Source organism: Gadus macrocephalus, chromosome 8 (assembly GCF_031168955.1).
Source record: "Gadus macrocephalus chromosome 8, ASM3116895v1".
NCBI lineage: Eukaryota > Metazoa > Chordata > Actinopteri > Gadiformes > Gadidae > Gadus > Gadus macrocephalus.
The window spans coordinates 5,717,955-5,737,384 of record NC_082389.1 but is presented as its reverse complement, the minus strand read 5'-3'; the positions used below and the strand labels follow the sequence as shown (position 1 = coordinate 5,737,384).

Here is a 19,430-nt window from a genome sequence, read left to right as displayed (position 1 = left end):
CCCCCCCTTGTCTTCAGTGGGCAGGCGAGGGCGGGAAGTGAAATCTTAGCGGACTGGAGGGCAGTGAAGAGGAACTTACCAGCTGCAGTATGTCTTCGTCTTTTGGCATCACACAGAGTTCAAGAAAGGAACCACTGTATGGGGAAACCAAGAAAAGGGTATCGCATCAGTATTTATTTATTTGTCAGGGACAATGCAAAGAAGATCTTAACAGTTAAAAAGATCAAATCGATTGTCTTGCGTCCGTCTATCTGTCTGTCTGTGTGATTAGAGAACAGAAAAAGAGCAAGTAACAAGTAATTATATAAATTACTCAAATGTAAATCAAACTCGCCTGTCTTGGATTAAGGCGATGACCTCGGAGTAGGTCTTTCCGAGGATACTAGCGCCGTTGACCTTCACTAACCGGTCTCCTGTTGAGAAAAAAACACCGCATTGCATCAACTACCCATGTATGACCCGTTTCCTTGTCAGCTTTAATGTGGAACAAGTACTCCAGGAAGTGTGGCTTTGGCAGTCAAAACGATGGTAAAGTCTGCGTGAGATCAAATGGGCTGCAGTCGGTCACATGACGCCAATGGGACGTCGGCATTCACGGACAGAATAGAAATACCCTGGGACACGGGAGGCCGAGAGCAGGAGCCATACTTTTCCGCGTCCGCGTGGCTCGCCGTGACATAATGACGCCCTCGGCCCCATGTCAGCGAGCCCAGCGGTCGCTCCCAGATAACCAAAGGGACGCATGTTTTGACTGGAGGTTGCGAGAGGGCGTCCAACGTTACCCACGCTTGTATAATTTATCAATAGAAATATTATAAAAAGACAGCCAAATGGTGTTGAACTCCATCGGGCAAACGCTTGGGAGAGCCCTTTCTATGCATACATGCTCATGCTGCTTCTTGATTTTTATGGCGCTTGGCAAACACCGTTATGGTACTGACAGCCCCCTGACTTGCATGGAGTCTAGAAGGGGGGTGAACACCACGCATGAGGGGAGAACGCCAGACACCAGGCCCACCGGTTCAGAGAATGGAACCGCAGCTGTCCGCGGGGAGTATGCCCGAGGCCGTAAGCAGTGGCCGTGGAACAAACAGCTCGACGGGTTCATAATAGACTGGGTACCCCGCTCCAATGGGGCTCGGCGGGGAGATTGATGAAGACCATTACCTGTGCACAGCCCGGCTCCATGCCCCGGCCCGCCTTCTTTCACTTGCTTCACAAAGATGGTGTCCATTGGCTCTATCTTATTCCTCGGTCGCCCTGGCGACGAAAAACACAACAAATTAAAACAGCAGTCATGAGACATTTGGTGAAAACAAACTACCCGCTTGAAGCCCCCGTTTACAATCCAAGTTTTTTGTTTATCCGAGCTTGGTTAATTATTGTTAACGGTTGTCATGCCTGAACACCTTAACCCTCTCCCCTAAAACTATATACAAGGCATTTTTCGTGATGAAAAACAAAGTTTATAGTTAGTGGAATCCGGTTGGCGGGTACACGAAGAATACCATCTGACTCAGACGTGGTGTGTGTGCGAAATACCATCCCACTCAGACATTGTGGGAGATCAAAGAAGCCCAGAAAAACAATCGCAACACCCCCTAGTGGCTGCCAGACAAAATAGAGTGAATATGAATTAACGGTTAATGGGAGAACCCGAAAACGGCGTCACAAAAGGTGTAGCGCCGTTAGTACCGACACCGTGGTATAATCAACAGACTTCTTGGCCTGTGTCGGCCCAAACAGTTTTGAATGGGAATGGTAATTAAATCGCGGGGAGAAGAAAAAAAAAAAAGAAGGGAGTCTAAATAGAGGGATATTGTGTGCATTATGGGAGGTGGATGAATACCACCAAAGAGAAGGGAAACCTGTTTGCTCATGCTCCTCCGGTTTCCTAGCAGCTGCATGGTTGTGTGTGTGAGGGAAGAGCGAGGGAGAGAGAGAGAGACTCAGTGATAGTGTGCTCAGCTGCACAACTCCCACTCACCCAACGGAAAAACAGCTCTAGGCTCAATGAGTCAGTCAAGCTCTACTCGTTTCAAATCGCACATGATGCACGTTTTTATTAAATGCATTACTGGTTTTTTATCTGGCAAGAAACGCTACCTTTTCAGGTAATTATGCAAATATGGAACATGAAGCATAAGAAAGGATACTGAAGCTAACGTATTTATATCCATGCGATTATCAGCAGCGTTCTTCGATTTTCTGGGGGTGTGAATAATTTAATTGACATGCATCTCTCATACTCAATCCCAGATATTTAGTGCTGCACACAACAGCCATGAGAAACTATTTGAGCAGACATCCGCTGTTTCCCGCCCATAAACGCATGGTATTACAGTGACATCGTTGGGATTGACATTACGTAATACTGCAACACGAGTCCTGTCCCCTTCCACACACAAACAAAGCATTATATCATGTGCCCTCTAGTGGCAGAATGAAGGAGTGCATATATATATATAGACACATCAACAAATTGCTTTGGCTTATGTATGCATGCAACCTTTGGATAGTTGATGTGACTCTACACGAATGTCTAGCATGCAAATTCCACATAGGAACAGCTGTTCAAGGCTTCACCTGATATATATGTGATGCAACACATGCAACGCTCCACCTTTAATTTTTCATATCCTAGATGTGTAATAAATCATTAACTGTTTGCATGCCAACATGCTTACGGAGGAGGGGGTCATTGATGTGTACACTTTATAACTAAAAGCAGCAACCGTATCAATTTCCAGATGGGTTTAGTAAGTATAGAATAACCTAAACTAGGTATAGCAAAGAAAGAAACCTTCCGGAGGAAATCCCACAAAAAAGACCAAGCATGGAATATTAGACCCCTCTAAAATGGTTCAGTCTCCAGACTTGTTCCTCATAAAGGGATCCTTTAAGTTAAAAGGCCGTGCGGCTGCCCAGGGACTAAGGCAGTCTCATGGTTCCATGTCAGAGGAATCTCCCCAGTGAGTCAGCCCACCTCCTTCACTACCTAGTCAACGAGTGTCCAGGGAACAATGGTTGTGTGGATGGAGCGTGTTGACACAAAAAAAAAACCTATATGTACTGGAGAGCAGAGTGTGTGGTGGTGCCGGGACAGCTGGACAACATCAAACACTAGAGGAGAACGGAGAGTGTGACATGTACAAAGAGGGGGTAGCGGTGCCTTAAGCTCAGGTGCGGCCCGTTTCCCCGTGAGCCGTGGGAAAAAAAAAAAAGCCTCGTCTTGTGAAATCTGCTGACTCTGATTCAATATGACGAATGAGCTACATCCAGGGCAGTGGCGGTATCAGGCTTGTGTTCGCAGCCCGCCAGCCCACATCCGCGCACAAGTAAATTAGTCTCTCTGTCGAGCGTTATACGACCAGCAGAATTATAAATCAGATTTATACACATTGCAGAGCACATGGTGCTCGCTGACTTGCATGAGCTCAGAACCGTTTTGACGTGTGCCGGTCCTCAAGGGGGATGTAGGTGTGCGTCCGTCGTCACTACGCAAGGCCTCCTTTACCCATAATCCCTTGCAACGCGTGTAGATATGTTGAAGCTAATCTATGGTTGCATGCCTATTGGCCTTGAGTCAACAACACGGGCAAGAGAAAAGGTCTGAAGCAGAAACGCTATCGCCTTGGGTGGATCGGTTTAATCATTAATCGCACGTCTTGTTAAAAGGGATTGCGCAAATTAAATATTAGACATTCCTGTGAGCGACCTGCTGGAACATTAATGCGCCGTATCACTAAGTTAACCAGTTTTGAACTTATGCGTGACTCCAAGTCTACAACACTATTATTTCTGCATTACCCTGTGAAAACGTAGAGCCCGGACTGAACATGGCATTACGAATGCAAACCAAACATGATTGGATGGCTTCCTCGGGATTAACTGTGGTTAGAATGTGGTTTGGCTACTGTGGCGTTTAAAAACCAAAAAGGGAAATCTTAAAGAAATATCGTTTAATACTTTAATAGCACAAGGAACATAATCATACAACTATGCCTGCATACTAAAACAAACCTAGCTTTCCAAGTCCAAACACGTGGCAGAAAATCTAAAAGGCAAATTGTGAAATCTGATGAATGCGTCAAAATGTAACTTTGTTCAAGGGAGTCTTGATATTTGTGAATACGACGCACGGGTACCGCCATTAACCCCTTTAGTGCACCCCAAAAAAAACGTACATTATGTGGTCCTCAAAAGGGACGGAGCTCTGGGTATACAGGCCCCCACAGGTGGACAATAGAGTTAAAACAGTGAAGACCCAAACAAGGCTTTCTGACGGCTCTCTCTGGGGCCCGTTGCACCTGTACTCCCCTGGCCGCTCCCCTAGCAACCTGGGAACAACACGGTGACACGGGCACAAAGGGGAAGGTCGGTGCAGGACACAAACCGATGCCACCGAGCAAACCTTTTCATGCCGCCACAAAAGGCCAGGGACACACAGCGGCGACATTGTCTGCGGTGCATAAGGAAGTGGTGAAAAACGAATAGAAAAGATTGGTTGGATTAAAGGGCGATATCAAGTAGAAGGCGACGCGCTGAGTCAGCAGGGAGACGAGGCGGGGCGAAGGGAGAAAGGGTGTCCTTTTGTGGTTCTGCTTACCTCGGCGGCCGTGGTCCTCCTCCTAAAACAGAGAGAGAAAGGAAACAGATGCTTAGGTGCCCTCCTTGCCTGGGGATGTGGAATTTCACACCCATGCATTGTGTGTTTTCAACTCAAGCATTATCCTCCTAAGTGAGTAATGAGCTAAGTAAACAGAAGTTGGCAAGGCGTGTCGACGTGGGACAGCGGCGATGACTGTGATCGTGGTGGGGGAGGAGGTGGTGGTGGTGGTGGTGGTGGTGAGAGTGAGGGGGTGGTGGCGCTCTTACCAGGAAGGCAGGGTGCACGGTCGACTCGGGCGGGTAGACGATGAAGTGGCGCAGGGTGAAGCCGAAGCCCATGGCCGTGCGTCGCAGGCGCACCGTCTTGGGCCCCGGCCAGGAGAAGGCCTCCTCTTCAGACAGGTAGGGCCCTGCAGGCGCCTCCGGAAGGTCGGCCCACTCCAAAGAGTCATTCTGCTGAAGGGGAGGGGGAGACGAAGTACGTTAGCAACTTCCTAAATCATGGATGAGGTTTTGGTTCCTAAATGAGTATCAGAAACTGGGTACTGAACGAACACCGGGGGCCAACAGGAAGTGGATCGTGTGAAAAGAGTGAAAGTGAAAATAGTTCAGGGCTACGTTAGAATGATTGCTTGGCCGAGAAAAATGTGTTCATATTTCTCTTTAAGATAATCTACTAGGTAAAGGATTCGACATAGGATTAATCCCTCGTGACCGTAATGTCAGGAGTACTATTTTAATTGTCAGTGTGTTTCTCACTGTACTGTCTGTTCAAGGACAGCAAACAGGGTGAAGGAAATCCCTCATAAACACCGGGCAGACACCTGAGTGGCTCCAGTGCTAACCGTTCAACCAGGGTGTCTCCTTTCCAGTTTTAGTGGCCGGCATGTAAAAGAGCAGCCCTTCCTCCAAGTTGGACACCCGCCCCACTATTGACGGGCTATTTATAGCCTCACACCTTTGTGACGACGTGCGACCCACCACCCCTGCCCCCCCCCCCCTCCTGAGCCCTCACCGTTACTCCATCAACTCAGGTTTATGGTTATGGTACGACTGGGGGACGAACGGTCTGTTTAAATGATGATGTGCTGCTCCCCATACAAAAACAACTGTCCCTTCGGCCCCTACCCCCTCTCGACCAAACGCTCCTCCCCTTCTGTACTCTGGGCGAGTGAAAGGAATTTGATGAGCTTGCATATCCCTCGATCCCCCGCTTCAGAACTAGAGGGAGTATGAGAATGGCTGGACATAAGGCAGGACCTGTACGTCCAGCAAAATCACCAAGTCGAGGGATACAAAATGTCCAGCAGACAAAAACACTTGCCCTTTACATTCAATGCCATTGCCCAGTAGTTTAAATTGACCCTTTCCACTTCTACATATTTAATTAAAACACACGTTGGTGATAAACATAAAAAGGGATTTAAAGTTGACATGGATATGAAAATGCAAGTATTATTGCTAGCTACAAAACTGTTAATATGCAAATGTGCCCCAGGGGTTAGCCTACTTTAACAGTCAAGGAAAATTAAGGAAACTTACAAAATGCTCCGTTAAAAAGATAAAGAAAAGAAGATGCCAGATAAGATTTCACTTTTAAAAACAAAAACATGCGCAAAGGCGATTTAGGCCGACTCAGAGTTGATCAAACGCAAGATTACTACGACGGCGCTGGAGGAATGTTCGGCGCGCATTCCATTGAAGTGGATATGTTTGTGCGTGTGTCATGTCTTCTGTTGACTCATTGTCAGCTGGCCTGAATATATGCCTCCCTACCATATTCAGTGGGTGATAAAGCTGACACGACACTTATTTCCGAAGGAGTGGTTGAGAGGCAGGAGTGGTTTAGGCCACAGCGCTGTGAAGTATTTGAAACATGCACCGGCCACGAAGGAGCCCGACCATTTGGAGTTTAATACGCTGAGGAAAGTGAGCTGCAGGTGCAGCTGACACCCGTGTGCTTCGCCTCCCTCGGGGAACTCACCAAACCAGTTTTCTAACCCAGCATTGGCGGTTCCCAGGGCCTCCTGCTGTTCCGCGTCGAGGCCTGTGTGCTTAAGCCCTGGGTGTACCCTTTCTAAACAATTCTGATCCATACCATGAGGGGTGTGTGATGAAAAAGACAATGGATCAAGTGCGCGATTCAGATGCCTGCCCGGTTGTCCCCCGAGTGCCAAAGGCATTCGGATTCCAGACCACTGAATCTGATTTAGCAGCTGGCCCAGAGGGCTATTTGCAACCCTTAGATCTTTGGGAGTTGGAGGTTTTGGGTGGGGGGGAGAGGGAGGGGTATATGCTTGGGGATAATCTGCTAGACACATGCCTGGCAGGGTTATCATTGCCCCCTGCATAGCTAATACCATGGTGAGACACAGGGACAACCACATTCTGGACCTAACATTGCGATGGAACAGCCCTCCCCTTTGTCCTGACTTTATAGTGGTCCAGAGATTCCTGTGAACAGGACTTAGTCTGACTCTGGAGATTAAATCTCCGTCTTATCTCTGCAATACACAGTACATATACAGGACCATCGTAAAACGAGACCCACAAATCAGCCCTCATCCCAATAGGGCAGTATAAAGGGACAACCAGGAATAACTTGATTGCTTAATGCTTGTTCTGGCTAATGGGCTGGATACCGTGTCCATTAACCAGAACAAGGAACTAAGCAGGCAAAGGCTCACTCCGAAATGGACAAGCTCAGCCCAAGAGAAGTAATGAAAAGATAAATTTGAAGAAACACCCCAGATTATGAAACCCACCATTTGTAGCTCACCAACAAATACCTCAGGGATTTATGAATCAATCAAGAGCAACAGGGTTATTTACAATGTGGGAGGCAATCTGCAGTGGATTTCCAATCATTTGGTGTTCAGGAGGAACTCAACTGCTCTTTCACAAGTCGTGGCTCATACAGCCGGATCTTTTATCGCGAATTATAAGAAAAGAAAATGACCAAAAAAGAAAAGATATATTCAACATTTTCTGTGAAAATGTATAGACCCATTGTTACCCTAAATGGCTGACATCGCAGGCCAACTCATGTATACCATCGTCATCATCGCACTGTGTGGAAAAAATCTTTTTAAACACTCTTTGCTTTGATACGCCTCAAGGAAAGCCATTACTGTCCATTCAGAACCTCACAGGAGTACAACCACATCCACGGACAGAATCCTTTCATTCTCTGTACAAAATACATTTACACTTCGCCAGGTCGCCATGTTGATTGTATAGATCAATGCACAAGTTTACAGAACAGAATAAATCTGAAAAAAATAAGCAGCTCTAAAATAATAAAAAAGTACATATCCGCAGACTCAAGAGACCACATTATCAATCCTTACTCCGTTCACTCGTAACAGGTACAGGAACCACCGAGACAGGCTATGTGTTGAAAAAAATTATTCTGACGCCACCAGAAAAATCACACTACATTCACCGCATGACTTCAGCCATAGAACTGCAGGCATGTGAACAGCATGGTTAAAACGGTGAAAAAACCCTCTGTTCACTGAGAGCTGACAAATTCTACACCACATCCAGTCCAAACCAGGCACATATCTGTGAAAGGCCTACGATAATGATACAGGGGAGCGAGCTTCTGGAGAGGCCAAGTCATTGCAGTTCACTATTGATGAAGAGAGTAAAGGTTATTCTCATCATCATCCATTGGGGCACGTCAGTCTACATTCTACACAGAGGCAAACATACAAACGTCACATCCTCTCCTAAATGATGAACATAATGTTGCTTCAACAAGCCAAATTTTAATTTATTCGCAGGACATGAATGAGAAATTTCTCTACATCAATGGCAGCATAATGATGAGTACTTTTTGTTGTTGACGACTACGGCCATTGGTCACACTCACAACACTGGTACTTCCGTTCACTTGCCGAAAAACATTGAGACTCTGGTTGGTAAATATTGTGCCACTGAGGAAGGGAATCAGCAAGCAGCAGTTTTGACAAAATAACAACAGTTATCCCTCTGCCTGCCGGTTCCTATGAGTCATTGCTGATGCTATGAAAAGAGGAGTAATGTGTCGGGGGGAGGAGTTGTACATCTCAAAATGCTAAACCCTCATAAAATAAAGCATTGGATAGCAATTGCCCCATAAAGTGTCAATGGAACGTGAAGGTAAACGCCATAAAGCATGATTTTGAATACCACTGGGACGATGCAGACATTAGCGCTGGGCAACAGGAAATGACAACTGTTTTCTATTCGATTGACGATCCATTTGCCCTTCCGATATTAATCAGTCAGCCATGAGTCCTGCTCAGTGGGTTCTGTAAATAGCATCTAGTCTAACTGAGTTAAATACCGGGTCTTAATGTGGGCCAGATAGTAAGGAAATGGAGGTCTGTTTGTCTCAAGTCCACGTCACAGCCGACTTGAGTGAATGGTTTATAAACTACACAGAAACACACCTTATTTAATTTGCCATCAAGTATGATATGAAGCCTGCTAGGCGATTTAATGGAAGGAAATAAGGACTTGGGAAAGGAGGTAGAGGCCTGTGATACGCTAAAAATCACATTCGATGTGTTGAAGGATTTAACAGGAGGGATTTGGTGGAGGAGTGTATGAAAATTTGACACCTAGATGGACAAGAGCCAACCGACCATGCTGGGGGAAGTTTCTCCAAACTAAAAAGGAATCCTAGAAGTAGAAGCAGGAAGAAAACAAGATACTGCTACCTAACTGCCTGCCACTAGGATCCCATCAGGCCAACAGTGGCTGCAGTGTTTTGGATTCCATGCAATGTGCAGTTGATGCAAGGAAGGAAAACATTCCAATGCAAACTGGGAGAAATTCAAACACCATGGAAATCCCATGGTAAAACACTGCCTCTAAAACACACATGGTTTATAACCGAAAGTTGTTATATCGACAGCAACTCCTCCAGACACAGAATGACAATAAAGCAAGGGGGGAGAGCCACGGTCATCATAACTATGATTGATCTCCTACTTATCCCAATGTTAGGGCCATGTCATCACCACAACCACGCAAGGAGTCAAAAATACGCAAGCATTCAGGGAACTGGCTAGGCTTTGACAGAGAATACAGAAAGGGATACAGATTAAGAGCGTATCTTGATTCATCATTGTAATTTCCCGAAAACCACCGAGTTGCAGGCTTTGGGGAGTTTCCATTTTAAGATTAGCACATGAATTGGTGTTTTTTACCGTCACATTAAAAAGGAAACCAAAGAAAGAATGATTACTGAACGACCACTAGATTTTGGCCTGTCAACACAAATGTGTTGACATGTGTTCTTATTGTTTTCGTACAGAAAATTAAGACCAAAGCAATTCAATCCAGCAACATTACGATTTGGATTGAAGCCACACATTTGTATTTGCACCTTTCCAATTTCCAGTAGAATAGGAGACACCATGAACAGTCTCTCTAAAGGGTGTCACTGCGCATTGAAAACCAACAGACAGCCTTGTTTGTTGACAACACAAACTGTTGTGAACTCTTGACACGGGCCAAGAGGAGGACTTGAGATGCATAAATAAACGTAGCTTCAGCCTCTGGTAAGGACACCATAACGTGTCGGTTACAGCAGTTTGGGCCCATCAAAAACACACTGGAATATTGGCATTTATATCCTCAAAAATATATGAAATATCAGTGAATATCAGTGTTGGAATATTACAGGTTAACTTCATCAACTCGGTTGTGTGTGAAACTTAATATATATGCTTAGTAAAGTATAGACTAGAAACAAGTCGTTGAAAGAGCCCAGGGCCAAGTTGAATAGTATGTACTGCTTACATAAGAATTGGTTCTAATTTGCATTTCTTTAATTCTTTAATGTGCTTAAGTGGGTATGGGAAAATAAGTGATAACAAACGTGGCTTTATAATGCAGATTGTTTTTAACGTGACCAAGGGTTGCTGGAGAGGCGCTATTATAGGCTGCAATAGAAGTGACACAACGACAAGCCAATATTCCATTAGAAAGGAGGAGATAGCAATGAAACGGGGTCATGAAAACGACTGATTCTGTGAACGGTTGACCCTGCGTCCGACATGAGTACTTAGCTGTCTCACAAAGGTCTTCATTCAGACCCTGAGCCCACTGAGAAGCAGATGGTGTGCTGTCTGGTAGTATAGGTGTAACAGCTTAAATGTCTTCTGGCGGTGAACCGAATAAAAAGAGCTTTCATTACATTTTCAAACCCTCAGTGCACCAAAACGATTTGTGTGTGATGTAATCCGATACGAGACAACCTTTGTGTTAAGTTTTCACAAAGACCCACTCTAGCCAAATAAAACGTATTTTCCTTTTACCTAGTGTCATTATGGAGAACCCACACTCAGCTGACTTTCATACAGGCTGTCTAGAGACTGATCTGCAATCCTAGACTACACTCTGCTTAGGCTGTAAGTGGTTTAAACAAAATGAGTGAAATACAATTGATTACCATGGGTTTGTCTACAAGTTATATGAATCTACTGTTTGATTAAATGCCTTGGTAAAAAAGAAAAAGGCACATCAGTTTATTAATCACGTCTCCATGTATAAGTAATCTCTGACAGGCCCAGACATAATGGTTCAAGGACTCATCCGTGCAAACAGGATTGCAATAAACGTTGGACTCTCTGCATATCAGTTTTGTCTGGGTTGAAGGCAACCATTCAACTCAAGTGGAAAATGGCAAATGTGTTTGTAGGGGACCTATCAAACATGTAATGAAGACCCCAGAAAAGAGAAAGCAAACGGAACAAACAAAAACATCATTGGGGGGCTTACAAATGTCACATGTTGTTGCTGGTGAAACACCAGTCCCATGCAAATAACTAGAATAGGCCGTGAAACCATGGAACAAACCCTTCAGCACCAAGCACTTATACACGACTTTATAAATGTGTTTGATGAGCGAGAAGTTAAGGATTTTGGGGCGGTTTTTTTGTTTACCTCACAGTAAGAAGTTCTTGGTTGTTGTTGGCGTTCATCATCGTCACCGCAGGGATGGACCCGGCGCGATGCCATCATTCAAATTTGGTTAAGATGCTGTGATCCGTAAAGTCCCACATCGAAAATGATTGATCCAGCAGTGGGGAAGGGAAATACGTGTGCTCAGCTAAGTGCGCTTCACGGTTCCATTCTGGCTCCTGTGCTGATCCAGCTGCGCTGTAAAGAAACAGTCGTGTTAAAGTGTTTACTCCGTGTTCATAGATGGGCTTACTGGGCGCAAGGTGTGAGGCAGATAAACGATCACCACACGCTATTAACTTGTATTTACCTTCGGACGATAGGACAGTAAAGGTGTTTGGTACATGGTACTTAAAAATAAATAAATACATATCTACTAAACTTAATGGTTTTCATTTATAATGCTTCAACACGCTCCATGGTTGAAAAAACTCAATATATGGATAGAAAATGTCATGGCGTAACTTGGGGGGGGGAACATGATTTACAAATCGTGTCAGTAATTTAGAGACCAAAAATACGGTGTTATTACGTCGTAGTATTACCGACCCGAAAAGAAAAAAACACAAGCGGGGCACGGAGGTCCTCATTCATAGACACGCCGTCAACACTGAATAATGGGCCAGTAACAAGTGTTTGTTTAGGAGTGTGGAGCACACGACCCCGAACCAAACAACGCCTAGATTAAACCCAGTGTAACCCACCCATCTATGCTCACTATCGAACCCCACTACCGACACACTGATCCATTAAAATGTGTTTTTGAAGCCCATCTGTGTCTGTACGGGGATCAATGGTCAGCACCCTGCTGTTGTTCTCGTGCTAAGCGACCCACAATGGCCAGGCGACTCTAGCTCACGTTACTCCCTATCACCGCCGTACCAGGCGAGGCTAAAAACCGAGATTATCAATCACACACGCCACATACACTGAGACTTTTCTCTAAGAAGTGAAAGCCTTCGGTAATCGATACATTTGAACTGTAAACTCGCCCCGTCAGAGACAACAACGAAGCCAGCAGCAGCAACAGGCTGGCGCTAGTGCTAGCCTCCGAGCTACAGGCTAGTGGAACAAAGTTACCTGCGGTATCGGGAGTTCAAAAGTGGACGCAGGCAAGGTGGAGTGGCCGTGTTTCCCCATGAAAGCGAGTGAAACGGATCGGTAAATCCCGCCGTGGCGTTCCCGACATTGTCGATGAACGGTATACGTGTTTGTTTTTCCGTAAGACCGTTTTGTTTAGCTGTCGTTTCAGGTCCACTTAGGGGGAGGCACACGCGGCTGTTAGTAGTAGGGGCTGGGATCGGGTCCGGTGTTCCCCACTCTTTCTCCTGGCTGGAGCCACCTTCTGTTCTCCAATAGACACGCGGCCAATCACAATGCGCGTTGTATCGCACTCGGCCAACCAGACGCGTCCTTGCACAATGCTTCGTTGCTGGCTTGTAACAACTTATTTATTTTTTTGTTAACTGAGCTTCCTTCTATCGAGCGAGACAACTCAACTGTTTGAAAACTATTCTTGTACCAGAGACGCTGTTTGTAGTAAACAATGTACTGTAATTAGTTTAGTTTTGAGATTTGTATAAAGATAAGATGTGTCAAGATGAGTATTTATGTTAATAACCACCAGCCACAAACAAGTGCTGTTATACTCCAAGTAGTCACTGGTTCATAGTGAGGTCGAGGTAGACTGGCATGTGTACGGCAGTAGATGTGAATGTGGAATGTGAATTCCCACTGGTCTTATTACAGATAGCACATTGGACCCGCAATCATTTCTTGTCGTGTCGTAGCCTAATTATAAACCAACCCAACAGAAATGTAATATAAAAACACCATTTCAAAATGCTTGAGCATTTGGTCGTACACATGCAACACGAGAGAGCCTGGAATTGGAGACTTAAACGTGCACTGATTCCCAGGGCTTTGACAAATGTCCCTTTTATTTCTACCAACATAAGGGGCCACCTGTTCTAGGGATTGGCAGCTTTTGTTGAAGAGGTCACCCTAAGGAAGCAGACTTTCACAAAGCTGTCCTGCCAGCTTGGTTAGACTTTAAAATTAGAACCTCGTAGCCAATAATTCCTTGATATATGCCTTGCAACAGTAGATAAATGTTATATTGCATTATTTAATAAACTAATTTCAAATGAACACAATATGCACATAATATAACTCAATATATGGGTTATGTTTGGACCATATCAGGCATATTCACAATTAAGGCATGATGCCAAATTACTATAATTCCAAGCAGACCTCTAACAGGTGGATAGCAGTTTTAACAGCAGTTTAATATGTTTTTCCCAGCTTAAACATATGCTTGGAGTCATATGTCAGTTTTATACAATGAGGTCAGCAATTTACACCATGTACTCTATATGCAATCTCTTAATCCACAAGTGCACCTATTTACAAGCGGTTGTTTATCAACTTTAAGGTTGGACCACTTTTGCCAAAATCACTTTGGAAATGTGGTTGTAACCACAATACAATAACATTTAATGCAGAACTGGTGAATGAATGTACAAAACATTTTATTTTTAGTAGTGTGTCTAGTAAAATAGGTTACTGCAACAGTTTAACTGCCTTAAAACAAGGGCAAAGTAACACAAAAGAAAAGGCAGTTTGAATAATACAAACAATGAATCATATTACTTGGACATCGTGTGTTCACAGAAGTTCTACCCCTTATTGACACTGGAATTTCAACGTAACAATCATGTAGCTACTAGCTACCATGTCATGTACAACAGGCTGAGGAATTCCTGGAACACGTGAACGTTTAGTGTGTAAGAAGACATTTTAGTTTCCCCCCAAAACAGGTAGAGCAGCAGTGTGACAAAAACGAATAACTGAAACTGTTAAAAGGTCACGTAACGATAAAGACGATCTACCGTTACATTTCTAAAACCGAGCAAGAAGTTGTTGACACATTAAACAGGTCAAGTATCAAGATCATTACATAGCAAAATCCAAACAATTGAGATGGTCATTTTAGTAAAAAATTCAAAAGTACACTACGTTAATAAAGCAGAGGACATGACCTATGAACCCAGTGTAAGCTGAGCTGTGCTTTCCCATTTCTGAAAAAAATCTTGTAAACATAATATGTAACAATAATTCTAAAATATTAGTGCTGAACGGATTAGTGGATCGATGAGGTGATATATATAGAAATATCTATTCTATACTTTATCGTAATTTAGTATGTATAACATAATTGTTTTGCTAAAAGTCAGTGCAAATTCATAACTCTGATAAATTGATATTAATTTGAACCTGTGTTAGCCTTTATTAAATACATTTGATAAACAAGTACTGGTTACAGACAGTATTTACAAGTACACTGTGTGAAACACTAAGTCTTACTTGATAGATGAGTTGAGCTCTTCAAATTAACGGGTTAAGGTTAATATGGAATTTTGTTAAGTTTAAAAAGAAAGTGTCCAAGCTTGCCATTAATTCTACTCCAGATAAAGCAGTCAACGTTAGCACCCTCATCCATTTATATCTTATATTTCATCTTCCCACTTTCACTGAGGACACAGATATGCTAGAAAAAAAGCAAGAAAGAGGAATATTACTTTAAATGAGAAACATTGCACCAATTTCTTTTTTCTACAATAGAATCATCGTGACTACAAATTGGCACAATGAAGGAAGAAGCAACATAACTCACGTCAAGATCTCTGAAGTATTCATTGTAGTCCAGGGCATAGCCAACAACAAAGCGATTCGGTATCTCAAAGCCCACATCTGAAAGGACAAGACAGTCGGAAATGCTAGGTAATCCACAGACAAAGTAGAATTAAGCTTTGTTTTAATGGATATTCATACATGAGTCACAAGGACATAGAAAACAGGGCTGCTCAATAACATACAGTCAGGGAGGCAGGCCACACTATGAGGAACTCTCTTTACCAGTAACCTTAGAAGAGACACAAAAGAACACATTCAACACAACATTCAGCGTGACACACTTGACTAGTGTATTATCATTTTTTCTAGTGTATCAAGCATTAAGGGTTTCCTTTGTAAACCTGTGCCATCGCTCGCCTGTTGTCTAGACTCCAGAGGAGGAAATGAAGTGACTGGAAGAGCAGGTCCAATGGGCCATTTCGTGTTTCATCCGAGACTCACCCTGCTACTTTGATCATTTTGGGCCTGAAGCCTTCCACATGCTTCAGGAGCATTTTCAGTGTGTTTCCTGTGTCTACAATGGCCTGGGAGAAGCAGACGAATAAATTCAGTTAAGCCGGTGACCCACAACCTTCCGACTTTGCAGAACAACCGAGAAAGGGGTCTGATCTTCGACCCATCAAAGAATGACACAACTTTGTACTTTGTAATCATTGGTTGCATGTTGACTTCAATGCTACATAATAGCATTATCACACAGCCAACTTGCTGAATGACGGAACACAACTGAATATAACGAGTAAAGCGGTAACAGCAGATGTAGACATAGCGATGCGTAACATAGTGATGTGTGTTCAGACCAAGGGTAAAGACTGCTGTATCTCCATACCAAATAGACGTTTGAATAATGAATAATCATTATTGCTGTACATCATGTTCCCTGTGCATATGGACTTCCATAGAGGATCCAACATCTGCTCTAACAACAATGTTTTGAGCATTCCCTTTTTCATACAGCTCTAAAACCGTCTAACAAAGACCCAATTAATTTAAAAGTTTACTCTTGTCCAAGCTTAGTCCCCTGCAGTAAAATAAGGATGTCTTGTGTTGACCTAAAAAAAAATCGAGGGCAATAAACAGGCTATATTGTATTTAGTTGGGTTGGAGAAAAACAAAACAAGGAGCAGCATGTCCAGGTTGGCTTACCTCCACGATGAGGACGTTCTTTAGGAGATGAAAAGTGAAAACAAAGTTAACACAATCTGAACAAGATAACAAGCTTAACTTTGAGGCAAACTTCTACTTCATTTCTACTTTTGTTTTACTTGAAGAAAGCCAAACAAAGGAGATATTTCATATTTGGCAACTGGTTTTTGATTAGTTCAAATGATGAAACAAATTGGGAGTTTTGAGTCTTGGGAATGTGATCATGTACTGTAATCATATTGTAATGCTTGATTACAATATGAATTGTATGATTTAAGAATTGTTTGGGCTGAGTTACATAAGAGAAAGGATTATGACATTCTTATACTTATATTACTATACTTTTAAAGATTTATACATGTGTGGTCAAGTATCCTACATAATATCTTATGATATAATGATTGTGAGTATGTAATATGGTCAATTTTGTTGACAAAATATGAAAATGACAATGATTGTCACGCAAAAGCCCTTTGGTTCATTACAGGAATGTACACCCCATGAATATACAGATGCAACGGGAGGGTGACTAAACTTCCCATCATGTCCAATCATTGATTCCTTCTAAGAAAAGCACCCATGAAAAGTTCTAAGTAAAAATACAAATCACTGGGCAGTTACTCAGACTTCATAAATCAATCATGCTTGAGGTGTCGAGACACACCCTAGCCATAGCGTGTAAGCAACTGGGAATTAAGTGACTGGGCAAACACAAAAATAATTTTTACGGGAAATTTGTCAGCAATCCGAACCTGCCCCAGACACCTTTACTGTGTATGGCGATGGAAAAATGTGTTCATATACACAAAGAAGACCTGTAATGATTCACAGAGAGGCAACATAGTCAGATAGTAACAGTCATGTGATTCATTCATCATCACTATCAGATTGCGTGAGTACAGGAAGGACTATAGGATGCAATCGCTTGCGTTTAAGGACGGTTTGAGGGCAAACTATGGCTGATGGCGTCCCCTTGGGGTTGTTTCAAGCATTGTAAAAAATAAAATAACGACGTTGTTAAAAATGATTAGTTGTAATAACTCATTCCTTGTTTTGTTAAAGATTACCTTTCCATTCAAAAAAGATAAGTCCTCTGCACCAATAATTTGTAAATCCTCTGTTGATTGGTCGTTCTAAAACACAGAGCAGAAAGCAACATTCGGATTAACAATTACCGTTCCCTAGATAATTAATTGTTGAAATACATATTCTTAATAAAATGCGCTTTTAACATTAGGCTATATGCATTATTATTTAAAAGTCGATTTAAATAAAAAGTCGATACATTATGGGTCTAAAAAAAGTTTAACCATTGAACATCAAAGTTCAATTGCATCTCCCCCATGTTTTTTTTGCAAACTCATCTGTAGCGTTTGCAATCATGGTTTATAACAATGTAACTAAATTCGATCTATTCGATCTATAACACAATGCCAACCCCAAACGTTACAGCCTACATTTTATTTTCGTAATACTCTCACCAGGTAGCTCTTGAGGCGGATGAAGTGGACCCTCATGGGGATGGATCGGTTGGAGTTGCGACTCAGAGTTTTGATTCCTTCCACCAGGTCGGCGGAGAACTGGTAGCCACCCTTCAGTACACACAACACCACCAAGTCATGGTCTCCAAGATCATCCATGATGTTGCGGGCAAGCCGCTCGGTCCTTCATAGAAACATCAAACATAGTTATAAGATCCGCTGGACATAGGATATAACAGAACACCACCCATCGCAGTCTCCTACCTGTCCATGATCACCCCATGAGGAATGTAGACACAGTCGAGATCCCCCGAATAGTGAGTAGGAGAACTAAAGAGGTCGATATTGTACCCCGGCCAGTCATCCTCGATCTGCATCGAGACGGGAGAGTGACCAATTTATAACCTTCAAGTAGATAGATCGCATGATAATGCCAGAAAAAGCAATAACAGTAACATTAATTCACAATCACTATTCACAAAGTCAACAAGTGCATGGAATAGTTATGGCTTTATACACTTTCACCCGTTCGCCAGATTAAATCTGCCCAGAATCAATGCGTTGATCAGAGTTTGTCTATCTCCAACGAGTCTTTCTCATTGAATTACCACAATGCCACAGTCCAATGCAGTTTTGCTGACGACGTCTGCCATTTTGCTTTTCTTCAAAGTACCAGTTCTGCTTCTTAGTTGCTCCACTTTTGGAAAAAATAAAACGCCATCGTGTGTGACGTCATCAGGGAAAGAGGAGGATTATCGACAAGATTATTGACGATCATCACATGTGTGCTGTTTTATCCCGAAACCCGATGCACGGCGATAGTTACAACATTAGGAATGTTTAATATTCAGCGTAGCTCTACAGGGGCTTTATTAAAAAACAATCATTAAGTAAGAAAAGCAGTCTGTGTGCGGGTAGGCCTAATGTAACGCACCTGCTGTCACATTGTCTACTTTATTATAATTCAATCGTTGGCTTTAAGACACGCATACACGTTTAATGGTGTATTAGACCAGTAAAATATGTTTAAGAAGATATACATTTATGCAGGTTGGTATACCCTGCATAAAATGTGGTAACATTGCCCCCTTGCGGTACCATTGAGAACCTGTTTGGAGTAACAATCAGCCCTTGTTGAAGTTATGTTGACGTCTGTGGCCTTTAATACCATTCATGAAGGGGTTCTCAAACAGCAACTTAGGTTCGATTTCAAAACATGTCATGCATTTATATTTTATGTATAATAACAACAGCCCTGTTTGATTGCAGCTGCAGTTCCACTCAAAAGGCTTTTAGGCTGTTCTGTAATCGATGTTTCTTCAAGTCGAGACAACGAGAATCTGAATGTTTTTCTATTCTCTTATGGCGCGCGTTTCGAGATAGAGGGTGTCGTCAATGTACGGGAGGGATGGGTACAGTACATGTCAATATTTTTTGAAGTAAGCCCTGTATGTGAGAACAAGCGCAGGCCTATATGTGTCCTCCCCTGCGGCATGCAGGAGACCAATCTGGGTTTGGCGTTTCACACTCGCC

The 19,430-nt window shown here is 43.1% G+C and overlaps 2 protein-coding genes across 6 annotated transcripts in view; both read right to left on the bottom strand.

The window, feature by feature from the left end:
• The window catches only part of arhgap21b (Rho GTPase activating protein 21b), a 32,727-nt gene extending 19,810 nt beyond the window's left edge, over positions 1-12,917 (bottom strand). The window contains exons 1-7 of one of the 5 annotated variants that reach the window (XM_060058382.1): positions 12,652-12,917; positions 11,554-11,769; positions 4,879-5,067; positions 4,610-4,631; positions 1,168-1,260; positions 335-413; positions 80-134 (exon numbers count right to left, since the gene is read on the bottom strand). In XM_060058382.1, the coding sequence (XP_059914365.1) occupies positions 80-134; positions 335-413; positions 1,168-1,260; positions 4,610-4,631; positions 4,879-5,067; positions 11,554-11,631 (516 nt within the window). In that variant the 5' untranslated portion in view covers positions 11,632-11,769; positions 12,652-12,917. The remainder of the gene's footprint in view (positions 1-79; positions 135-334; positions 414-1,167; positions 1,261-4,609; positions 4,632-4,878; positions 5,068-11,553; positions 11,770-12,651) is intronic. The other 4 variants (XM_060058386.1, XM_060058383.1, XM_060058387.1 and 1 more) reach the window with 4 other exon arrangements.
• A 1,171-nt stretch (positions 12,918-14,088) lies between these two features.
• prtfdc1b (phosphoribosyl transferase domain containing 1b) lies at positions 14,089-18,663 on the bottom strand. The gene is made up of 9 exons (XM_060058338.1): positions 18,506-18,663; positions 18,162-18,268; positions 17,898-18,081; positions 17,484-17,549; positions 16,417-16,434; positions 15,712-15,794; positions 15,453-15,499; positions 15,251-15,327; positions 14,089-15,124 (listed from the first exon to the last, which is right to left on the bottom strand). The coding sequence occupies exons 1-9, from the start codon at positions 18,548-18,550 to the stop codon at positions 15,077-15,079; spliced, it is 675 nt and encodes a 224-aa protein (XP_059914321.1). The 5' UTR covers positions 18,551-18,663; the 3' UTR covers positions 14,089-15,076.
• Positions 18,664-19,430: the final 767 nt, after the last annotated feature.